At 32.2% G+C, this 13077-nt stretch overlaps 1 protein-coding gene across 1 annotated transcript in view; it reads right to left on the reverse strand.

The window, feature by feature from the left end:
* Positions 1-13077, reverse strand: part of Dscam3 (Down syndrome cell adhesion molecule 3) — a 200392-nt gene that overhangs the window by 184742 nt on the left and 2573 nt on the right. Inside the window, 1 exon segment of the mRNA XM_064216635.1 lies at positions 468-578. Coding sequence (XP_064072705.1) covers positions 468-513 — 46 coding nt within the window. The 5' untranslated portion in view covers positions 514-578.

Here is a 13077-nt window from a genome sequence, read left to right on the forward strand (position 1 = left end):
ATGTTTTACAAGTAACTGACGTTATGCTATTGGCGTCGACCATCCCTAGGAATACCTTCGTTTTCAATGACACGTGATACAAACAATGAAGGTTTGTTTCTTAATCACGCTATAATTTCTCTAAAATCAATTTTTAAAAATGGTTAATAGTTACAGCTGATCAGCTATACCGAGAAAAAGTAAGAGGAGTAAATTTGCTAAAGGTACTCTTATATTCACTGTGATAAAGTAGGAATATCAGTTATATATTCAAAGCGCGTTTGCTATACTAATTCATAATGAGATGAACTGTTTAGAAGGAATCCGCGATAGAAAACTCAACTTTTAACACAAGCAACACACCAAAAATAAGACACTATTTAAAAGATTATATTCTTTAGTGCGCTTTTGGCATTTATAGAATGTAATCATTCATAATATCATACTAATATAATCAATCATAATATTTACATATTATATTAACTCACCCATGGCGAAGAGTATGATGAGGGCGGACACCACCCAGGAACACATCGTGGTGAATCAATTTGCTCGATCACATAGTTAATTTGGTAGCATTATACGTCGCCGCCTTGGACCTGAAAAATAAGTTAAGCTGAATTCATTCATTTTCTGAATTATAATGTATTAATTTAAATATTCTATTATTAATAAATATTATAAGATTATATTATGTTTTATTTAAGTTTAATCATTTAATTGTTACAGCGCACTATTCCCGTCGTTCCCTTGGTACTTTAAAATAAAAGAGATTGCCTGGCAGAGATCATTGTAAACGATGAGGGTGCCTTTGTATGCTTTAAGTTTTGTATTATTTCCCTTACCTACCTTATATCCAGTAAAGAATAAATAAATAAAACGATTTTAATGACCCATTGCTTATGCAGTGTCTATTCTTTTAGCAAAGATAGGGATTTTATCGCTAATTGTATAATATGAGTGTAAACCTGATCTGACCAAGTATTAGAAGTGATCTATATTTGTATGGCCGTTAATATTCTCAGGGTCCACATTGTGAAAATATTATTCATAATAGATAAGTGCACTGGCAAATAGCTAACCTGATACCAGCGCCAGTAGACGTACAGTAATTTTACAAACATTACATACATTTTATGACTTCTTTTTAAATAAATCTTAGAACCGAAGTTCTACAACATCGTCTTAATGTTTACTTTCAAACAAACAATTACAAAAATTTGAATCACAAACGAAATAATTCAAACAAAACTCGAGAAAGAAAACTAGCAACCATTGAAATTGAAACAGTGGAATCACTGTAATCTCCTTTTTTGGAAAAACGATTTTAAGCTTCCCTATAAAGTAAAAGATATATAGAGCTCTAGGACTAATGCCAGATTACCTATTCAAAATATTGGGACGATAAGGGATTGCAACTATATACTGCATGACGTTTACACGGTTCTCAATGGCTTGAGTGTGTTTCAAGGTACCAGTAAAAACTTCTTCAGCTTCTTATTTTAAGATATAGGTAGGTGGCCGAGTAAATGGACCAGCTGATGGTAAATGATCTCTACCGGGCGGTATAGACGTTGGTGCAAGAAATAATTACCATTCCCTACATCGTCAATGCCCACCAGACTTGGGAGCTAAGATATTATGTCCCTTGTGCCTATAGTTGCACTGGTTGACTTACACCGGAACACAACAATACTAAACATTGCTGGTTGGCTGTAGGATGTCTCATAGTCTTCTTCAGCCGCGGACTTCTATAGTAGATCAACAGTGGCTAACTATGCTACTTCTGGATCTATCAAAAGATATTCTTGTAAAGCTTTAATCGATCGAATCGACTTTCTTTATTTGATTACAACTTCATACATGCTAATATATATATAACTGAAACTAATAATTTTATCGTGTGTATAACGCAAAGGGATTACTACGGATTTGGTTCTCTAATATTTAGCTAGTTATATAATTACATCGGCTACCATCGAAAACTCTGTCCAATAGTAGAAATTGGTTTCAGTTATTGGATCTAAAATATTAATCAAATAGGATTAGGAGTTGTATGTATATGTGACATAAGGGCGAAAACCGCGTATTATTTTTTTCTTTGTGCAATATTGTTCGTCAGTAACCATACGAATGATAACACTGGACGAATACAATATGTCTGTCGGACTTGTAGTGACCCTGACGATGAATAAAATAAATTGGTGATGCTTTCTAATGCTTGCAATCTTAAAGCAAAGCATAAATCAACATCTCAGTAAAAATTCTAAGTGAAATTACTCATATTTTATTTCTTCTATTAAACTTAAGAAAGAACGTTTATTAAAAAGTTGATCAAAAAAATGAAAATGAACAAATCTGCATAACAAAGGATACAAGGACAATAAAGGAAATATTAGATTAGTGAAAAAAAAAGCTCTCAGCGAACGACGCCGATAGCAACATTGTCTCAAAGAAATCGTTAAAAATCTTTGACGACTTCTCGACGATTTTTCTATTTCATTTATAGATCGGACAATTACAGCTTCTGTCTTCATTAAAATATTTTACATCGGAAATAAAATAAGCGATACAAATTAGGGACAAGAAAAACGATAATCTAATTTGGAAAAATTTAACTTGTAGAATTGTTTGGCGGAATTGTTGTTGGCTTTGGAGTCGTATTAAAGTTTTTAAAGGAAGATAAGCGCTCTCTAGAAAACGAAATATAAAATGCGAATCATTTTTAATGTTGATTTTATTATTTTTATTAGAAGTCATGTAGTTAACTGTGTCATATGATAATTGGTAGCCACCAAGTCAAAAAATATTAAGAGTTTTTCGGATTTTCTAAAATATTTATAACTTCAGATTTAAGGCAACACTTTTAACGCTAGCCCGAATGGTGATGGTTTTTAGGATTAAAGCAAAGCATAAATAAATATGCATTGACTGCAATAGAATTGTTTGTTTGCTGAAACCGAATATGTTTTTGTATTATTTGTACTTAAGTTTTGTTTATAATCTGAATTTAATGCTGTACTAAAAAAGGAAAAATATCAAATATAATTTGAAGCAATTTTAACAGTGTGTTTCTTATTTACACATATATTTATATATAACGTAGGTAAATAAGGACCCTCGCTATCAGATTCGTAACTAGATCAATAAGACATCGTAGCAAACTAAAATAATATTAAACTATTTTTAAATTTTGTTCTAATTATATATTTTTTGATAATTCATTTATTTTCCAATGACCGCTGTCAATATGTGACCGACGATAATCCAGTCTTCGTCGCACCATTTTCTTCACTCAAGCGTACTGAAGACGATCGTGTCATTATTTTATTGTTATTATGCAATATGTAGGCGGACGGGCATGTGGGCCACCTGATGCTAAGTGGTAACCACCGCCCAAAGACATTGACGCCGTAAGAAATAATAACCATTCCTTAGATCACACCAATGCGCCACCCTTTGGGAGTTAAGAAATTTTGTCTCTTGTGCCTGTAATTACACTAGCTCACTCACCCTTCAAACCGGAACACAACAATAGTGAATATTGCGGTTTGGCGGTAGAATATATGATGAGTGGGTGGTACATGCCCACAGTGATTTGCACAAAGCCCTACCACAAAGTAATGTGTCAGATAAAGCAATAGATGGCATTTCTGAAAAATATAGAAAAGAATAGATTCAGGTTGTGACAGTATTCAATAAAGTGTAAAATAGCCAAGAAAAACTATTTTTAGATAGTAAGGTATATATAATAAGGTAGATCTTACGAGCGCTTTTGAATCGTTTTACAAGATTAAATTGCATGTGAAGCTACCTCATGAAAAAACGTAAATTATATCGAAAAGGACTGGGAAGAATCATAGTGGTTATTATTTTGCTGAAATGAAATTTCTTGATCAACTATATTTCATGTAAACTGTTATATATCGATACCGACGTCACGGCAGAACGACGGCCGCTTTTTAGATATAAATATTGTACGGTTGAGCTCGATAGGCGTATTTCTATCTGTAATACTGATATATATACATTTTAAAAAATCTAACCTAACTGAAAGAATATCCTTACTTAAATTATAAATTTGAAACCCTCTATGTATGGATGTCTGATACATTTTCACGCAAAAACTACTGAATTCATTTTAATGAACTTTACAATAATATAGCTTATACAGAATAATACATAGGCTATATAGTTTATAAAGATATTCTATGAACAATACCTGAGAATCATAAAAGAGGAAAAGGATATCAATATCGTATAAAAAAATAACAAAAATGATAAAAAAAATACGTCAAACCATGGTCAAGATGTTGTAGGTGAGGTAAAGTTCCCCGGGGATGAAAAACCTTTCATGTGTCCCGTATCGAATTTACACGAACGAAGTCGGTCGGGCTAATAAGAGTCGCTGGAACTCATCAGTTTTGGGAGCTGATAGTGTTTTTCCCTTGTCATGTCAGCTAAATGTCGCATCAAATTATTATCTAAGGGAATAGAGAGTATGCACATATGTTTTATAGGATATATATATCTGTAAAATTTTATACACCGTTAGAGTATAATCAAGCGACTCGATGATTAGTGGTCACCACTGTACATAGACATTGGCGCTGTAAGGTAACCATTTCTTATATCGCTAATGCGCCACCAACCGTGGAAACTAAGATAAGCCTTGTGCCTATAATTACACTGGCTCACTCACCATTCAAACCGGAACACAACAATATTGGTATTTCTGTTTAGCGGTAGAATGTCTGATAAGTGAGTGGTATCTTCCCAGACGTTCTTGCTCAGAACCCTGTTGGTTCAAATAAATATATTGATTAGATTTTTTCTTATGACATAATTAAAAGTTACGCCGCTAATTATTCAACAGTCGACAGATAAAATTATAACGAACTCTGATGACTTCTTCAAGTTCTGACAAATGTGACAAAGTTCTTTGGTTTATGTTTTAATTTTAATCCAGGTTTTACGACTTGGAAATTTACGTTGAATATGAGAAATGGAGGTGGAGTTCCTTGACGCGGTGCGTTGATATAACTCCAAATTACTGACTAGAGATAATAATGCGTAGAACGTTTAGCTGATTTTATTACACGGCGCCGTGGAGCAAAGAAGTCGTATCTGCTCCTTTAAATGCGTACAATATAAAGCGTTTGCCACGTATTACGCGTTATGACGTGGTCCAATGTTTAGAGGTAGGTATTCTGTAAAAATAAAATCGAAATTACCCGCAGATGTGAATGGGATATACGACTTATTATTATAAAATTTATAAAATATCAATCAAAATGGCGCAAAAAAAAAAAAAAAAAAAATATATATATATATATATCCCGCTGAGTTTCTTTCGCCGGTTCTTCTCAGGTCCGAGGTGCTAAATTCCGAACCGGTGGTAGATTTTTGACAATCAATAAGCAAGTGTAAACACTTCTATATTGAATAAAGATTTTTGACTTTGACTTTGACTTTGACATCACCAACAGCTGTAGACCATTCTAAGAATGCGACACTCTTACAGAACAACACTACCACTATCACGGGCTATCATGAAATCGTAATCTTCGGTTAAGATTTCGTTTAACGTGTTGTAGACACTGAGCTGTATTGGCTTTTAATATACCATCATATTTACCTTATTTCATGTATTGAATTTAATATGAGTTCTTTACTGTATTGAATTTTATAAACATACCTGTATGGATGTATGTATGTATGTATAAACATGATATTTCACTCATGTCACTTCGATAGCCTAAATGAAAACTGAACTCATAATCAAAATATATTTAGGAAACTCATTCTCTTTTCTACTATATAAAAAAAAATCTTTATAAGGCGGCGGGCGCCCGTACTAAGGGGCATTCTGCTCGTTGGCCTGGTACAGAACGGTCGCTAAAAGTAGTTTTGTTTGTTTCCTCGATTATTGTTTTTTTTTTGGTATAAAAGTTATGTAATTTGTATTTTTGTATAATTTTGTAATTATTTCACAAAGTGTAAGATATTTTTTTTTTTTTTTTTTTAATAATTTCTGCTTCGAACTCCTCAATATACATTTTATTCAAGTGGGCTTTTACAAGCTCTTTACAAGCTCTTTACAATCGTAATTTTACAAAACTATATGAAGTAAAGCTAACACCGGTTCGGAATGTAGAACCAGTAAGTATCGCAGTAGTAACACTTTTTCATCATTTGACATACATTATGTTAGTTAAATACAATTTTATATATAATATATCCTGAACGTATTAGCTCCATGCCCCTTTGGCATCTATATAGGTAATGCTGTTTTGAATGATATACTTAATTTATTAATGTTTTTTTAAGTGCATCGTTTAGTAGTAGTTTTATATGCGTTTTAGTAGTTTATCCAGTTATGTATTACAATGACAATTATCTCTTTATCATTAGTAACAGAAACTATCTATGTGAGTTGTAACTTGAGATTGCATTATTGCTTGAGATTTTAGGTATTAAATAAATCCAGCAGTAGATATAGAATATTCTAACATGTAATTAGTGGCAATGAGTCGATTCTGTAGCGACTGGGGCGCGTGTCAGCGTGCAGTGTGAACTGGGAGACGCTGCGAATGTAATTTCGGAATGTAAATGAACCACTTGGAGCTCGGAGTTTCGTATTTCAGATTTAGGTAGTTTCGGTTTTTGGGCTAGGTTTTGTAAATCCTTACTAGCTGGAGACTCCGTTTATTCATATGTGTATTAGAAATGAGTCGGTTTATTTATAAATATTATATTGTATGCTTTTTTATGTGAAAAATCGTATGTTGTGCCATTTTGCCTCCTAGTGTGGCAAGAATGCTAGCAGCATACCCCCGGTTTTATTTACATATCAACAAAACAAAAAAATCTATCTTAATATTATTATGATTATATTAAGAAATAAATATTTACTTTATTAACAAAACTCTTTGTTTATGTTTATTTTATTCCATATTCATATTTTGATTTTAAATAATAATAATTATAAATTGTTCAGATAAGTATTACATATCAATTCGGCTTCGTATATAATATGTAACATTTATTGAATAAATAATAATCTTGTTGTGTTCTTGAGAAATACAATAATATCGATCAAAATGTTACCTTAATGTCAATCTACCAAAAATGTCGTTGTTCGATCTATTAATTCAATATATATCTTTTACATCAAAGAAAATTTAAATCTGCCATAAGCCAGGCTTATACATCGTAGTGTTATAAAAAATAGGAGAAGTAGAAATCTTGGTTGTAGAGCTTTATGCAAGCCCGTCTGGGTAGGTACCACCCATTCATCAGATATTCTACCGCCAAACAGCAGTACTCAGTATTGTTGTGTTTCGGTTTTAAGGGTGAGTGAGCCAGTGTAACTACAGGCACAAGGGACCTAACATCTTAGTTCCCGAGGTTGGTGCGACATTGGCGTTGTAAGGAATGATTAATATTTCTTACAGCGCCATTGTTTATGGGTGGTGATGACCACTTACCATCAGGTGGCCCATATGCTCGACCGCTAAACTATGACATAAAAAAATCCAATTAATTTAGATATTTTCGATTAATTGTTGAACAACTTGCTTGGTGGTAGCGCTTTGTGTTTGTTATTAGATATTCTACCGCTGAAGAGAAGTACTTAGTGTTTCTATATTTTTGTAGAGTCAGTAAGCCAGTGTAACTGCGGCCACAAGGGACATAACAGCTTAAACTTATCTTAACCATGGGAAGGTTGTTTGTGCATTGGTATGATATGAGAAATTGTTTATATTTCTGTCTATGAGCGATGGTGGCTACTTTCCATCAGGTAGCCCATTTGCCATTCCTACCTAGAACATACGAGTCGGTCGTAAAACTTTCAATAAACCGAATACCACGTCGCCCGTCATGAAAAATTGAAATCAAACAAAATGTCAACCAATGAAACTATTTAAGCCCTCGAAAACGTGTTACGATATGTTCTATCAACGTCGCAGATGTAAATATCATTCATTGGTTCGTATCAATTACTAATTCTTATCTAATTTTGTATACGCACAATATATAAAATAACATTATCAATATCACAAATATAGTAAGGATTCTGACGAAGCCCGTACATTCAAATCTGTTCAGACATTTTAAAGTATTCGTAGAATAAATAAATTCATAGAGCCAATATGGCCTTGTGGTTAGAACGCGTTCATCTTAACCGATGATTGCGGGTTCAAACCCAGGCAAGCACCACCGAATTTTCATGTGCCTAATTTGTGTTTATAATTCATCTCGTGCTCGGCGGTGAAGGAAAACATCGTCACGAAACCAGCATGTGTCTAATTTCAACGAAATTCTGTCACATTTATATCCACCAACCCACATTGGAGTAGCGTAGTGGAATATGTTCCAAAACTTTTCCTCAAAAGGAGAGGAGGCCTTAGCCCAGCAGTGGGAAATTTACAGAATGTTACTGTTCCTTAGACACTCATATATATGATTATGAAACATTACACTCATTTTATGGGCAGTCGTGTAAGAATATAATACAATTCTTAATTCAAAATCTTCTATAAAAACGGTTACATATAACGCATAGAGTAGGAATTACGCGCTTCGTTTAAGTTCGTATTTATATTAGTGCGTTGAATCTTGGAACTCAATTTTTCACACACTTTTGGCGATGTTGATGTCTGCTATGTAGAATTTATCAATCTACTGTAAATCTACTAATACTATATTTTGTTATCTACCTGTCTATACCTATTTAGTAAATTTAGTACGAGTAATGAGTTCCAAACTCTCTCCTTAAACGGTGATGATATATCCAGCAGAAGGAACTTACATATTTTTTTTTGCTGAACCAAGATTTAAGAACGAGAGAACTCAATACAATTTATGACAATAAAACGCTGACTTCTCTTACACTTCATTGGTAATCCTTGATTTTTTTTCATTAAAATTTAAAGGACAAATTTATTTCCCAAACTTCACATAACTGTCAGACCATTCAATTTGCGTCCAAAATTTTAGTTTTCGAGTGCAGCTCGCTAACAACGGACGCAATCAAGATCAACGGCGCGCAATAAAAAATATTTTTTTTTTATTTTTACAAGCTCTCAGTGCCGATTCTATTCGCATCAAAGTTTTACTATGTTTTAATTATATAAATATAAAAATATTTCTATAACCAATACAGATATCATAATAGTTCATTCTCTTAACATTTAGAGGGTAGTCGCATTGTTATTTTTGTTATTCATATAGAGTATTCATTTGTTCGTTATTTTCCATAACCATATCAATGTAAATTTTGTACTTTTACTTGGTACAAGTCCGTCAAACAGCAGTACTTAGTATTGTTGTGTAAAGGGATTTTTTTTATTCTTTCAGCGCCAGCGCCATTGTCTATGGGCGGTAGGGACCTCTTACCATCAGTATGCCAATTTGCTCCCGTCTACCACCAACATCATAAAAAAACTGTAATTTTAAACTTAATTGATTACGTTTTTTAGATTAAATTATTGTTAATAATATCGTATGAAATTAATTATTGCCATCCTTTAAATTGTAACGCAAACTGTAACTATAAGCATAAGATTTATAAATGTTTTGAGTTCGTATTATTTGGTAAATCAAAAGATATTGGCGGGATTTGTAGAACGGAATACGCCTTACTCGGTAAGGATGTATTGACTTTGAAGTTGGAAACTTGGTGTTATAAGTTTATCTTAACTTCTCGTATTTGTATAACGTTTGTCACAGTTTCTATCAAAATCGTCAATATTATTGTGTGTTATACCATATACTACATTATTAAAATATCCTATGGCTCCAACTTCCAGCTTATAAATAGTCCATACAGATGATGATCGAAGTATGAATATTTGTTTTTTCCTTTTTGAAACGTTTGAAAAGCATAATAAGAAAAAAAAACTCATAATAAAACATAAAATTCAAAATAAATAATTTGAGTATCAGTGACAGTTACATTTCGAACCATATTTGCTGCCACATATCAACAAAAAATATGTCAAATGACACAGACAAACACACCACCTTTTTTATTTGGGCATAAAACCAAATTATACGTTGTAAACCAATTCGGCATCAATGCTTTTATTATCATATTAATTAGTTTTTTCTGACGTTTTGAAATAGTCATAAATTGTAATTAGGAAGAATAAAATATCACATTTGACCGTTAACCTAAAAAGACCAATCATTTATGTAAACCAAAAATAGAAACGATCTTAAAATAGATCCTTGTGGAACGCCCATTTTAAGTAAAGATTAGAAAATGTATTTCTGTTATTATAAATTCAAACGAAATTAGTTTGTAATTATTAACAATCAGGATATTTGTAATTACAATAATTTCATTGGTTCTTCTCAGGTCAGAGTTATCATTCTCTGATTAAGGGGTTGGTATTTGATAGTTTGATTAAGAGAAGTATAGTAGTACTATATTTAATAAAGATATTAAAGTGAATATATAGGTCGGCTAAATGCAAAACACGAAAAATGTATACGAAGCAAAAGAAAGAAAATTAATTTCTTTTCGTTTCGAAATAGCAGTTACTTAGTTCATCTGAATCTAATTTGAAGCGTAAGATCCAGGAGATATGATATAAAATTCTTTGAAATATTTATCACCATGCTCCGGACTCAGCGTACCTTCAAATCAATTATGCATAAACTTAACGAGAGATAATAAAGGGAGCTATTCATGAAGCTTTGACAAATCTAATTAAGGTCCTCCATTAGCCGAGTATCATCTCTTTTCACCATGAGTTTCTATCCAATAATTCCTGATTTTCAGACGTAAAAATTCTGAACGACATAATTTGATTCGAACGTACGATTCTATTTATTTTATTTGTTTGAATAAATTATTATGCAAATTCGAAATAAACTGTTTAATTTTACACTCGCCGAATCACGCAGGTGGTTTTTGTATTTATACAGTACAACATTAATTCTTTCCGAATAAATATTCCTAATATTTTTAGTTAAAAAAATGTACATGCATTTATATACTAATTATTTACAAGAATGCATTAATTATAATAAAATAATAATTTGAAATATTTAGTTACTGTACAAATGAACGCGAGGAATGGTAGGAGGATGGTATGATGGCTTGGTAGGTGGTACTATTTCCCCTTTGAATAGCAATTCTTATAATCTGGGCAATAATGAATCACTCCTCTCCAATACATTATATTTTTTAATATTATATAGGTATTTTAGTTGTCTATATGTTTATACTATATGTTTTTAGGTGTCTTAAAAGTATAATGTTTTATTACATATTGGGAGATATTTATGACATACAAAGGTCACATTATCTTATCTTAGCAGGTGAGGCCTATAAAATATAAAAGTAATCGATCAAATTTCGTTCTGAACCTCTTGGGCTTCCGTAAATATTTTAAAATATCTCTACTTTATGAGTACTTCGTTTTTTTTACTTTATGGATATTGGATATGTTTCTTCTTCTTATTTAGAAATAAAAGATTTTTTTTTTAATTGAAAGTAAGTAAGCTGAAGATATAAAATCTACGATGTTTAAAAATAAGTCTATTCTTCTCAGAAGGATCTACATTTCCTTAACCTGTGTTAACGTATTCTATAAAAAGTAAATTTTGTTTTTTTTTGGTGATGAAATTTTCCTTTAAAATTTAAGTCACCATAAAATAAATAAAATAGTTCTATCTTAATTTATATATTTTTGAAATTGTAGATTTGCTTTGGAGATGGCGTTGTTGGGTGTAAAGCAATTATTGATTGAATTTTATAAAACAAAAGACTGATGGAGCATGCTCAGCATTATAGTGACGTATCTATTACTATGTCTTCTAGGATTCATTTTTAATAATTAAAATTACAGTACAAAAATTTATTCTGATTCAATGTGGAATCAGAATAAATTTGTTAACTACAAATATTAACAAAGTTAATTTAAAAAAAATGTAATTCTTACAATCTTTCATGTGTATATATCTGTATATATCTATTTAACGTCAGCGATGTCCACGTTAATCGTTGTTTTATGTAAAAGTTGATCGTTTACAACGTTCTGTTGTATTTTTTCGTGTCCAATCTGATAAGGTGACAGCGGCGGCAGAACGCGCATTATATGTGATGCTATCGGGCGTTTCCACGCTTCTCGCTTTTTTGACAGCGGCCCTGACAGCTCGGGTTAAAGGAAAACACATTATGTGGGTATTTACGATGAATATAAAAATGTTTTTATCAAGTTAGATCACTTGTAACAACACTATATTTTAAATGTACTTTAAAATATAGTGTTATTACAATTAGCAGCCTGTAAATTTCCCACTGCTGGGCTAAGGCCTTCTCTCCCTTTGAGGAGAAGGTTTGGAGCATATTCCACCACGCTCCACCAATGCGGGTTGGTGGAATACACATGTGGCAGAATTTCGTTGAAATTAGACAAATGCAGGTTTCCTCACGATGTTTTCCTTCACCGAGCCGAGCACGAGATGAATTATAAACACAAATTAAGCAAATAAAAAATCAGTGGTGCTTGCCTGGGTTGTAATCCGAAATCATCGGTTAAGATGCACGTGTTCTAACCACTGGGCCACCTCGGCTCGTTATTTACATTACAATACAATATATAAATAACTAGCGAACCCCACACGGGTGTAATTTATTTAAAAAAGAAAGTTAGCATGACAAGAAAATATTTCGTAGGTATATAACTCCATTTGTTAATGTTTATTTATTAATTAGTTTAGACAAGTCAAACGAGGAATATGCCCAATAACTTTGTTGGATAATAGAGATCAAAATACATATACATAGATTCTATTTTAGATTTTAACTAACAAATTCATAATCATATTACTACAGTTATCTGTTTCGAAGGGAACGTTTCTTTTTTGTTCGCAATTTACGTAGTAAAAATTTATAAATAATGGTGAAACCTCCTTCACTATTGAAGAAGTCTTGAAATGTATTCCACCACAGAGTTCACATGAGATAAATTTTCATCTGAAGCACGAAGTTTTCCTTCATCGCCGAGCTTGAGATTAATTACAAACAAAATTTAAACATATAGAATGCTTGGCTGTCTATGAACCTGTAAGTATCGGTTA

Source organism: Vanessa tameamea, chromosome 2 (assembly GCF_037043105.1).
Source record: "Vanessa tameamea isolate UH-Manoa-2023 chromosome 2, ilVanTame1 primary haplotype, whole genome shotgun sequence".
Classification (NCBI taxonomy): Eukaryota; Metazoa; Arthropoda; class Insecta; order Lepidoptera; family Nymphalidae; genus Vanessa; species Vanessa tameamea.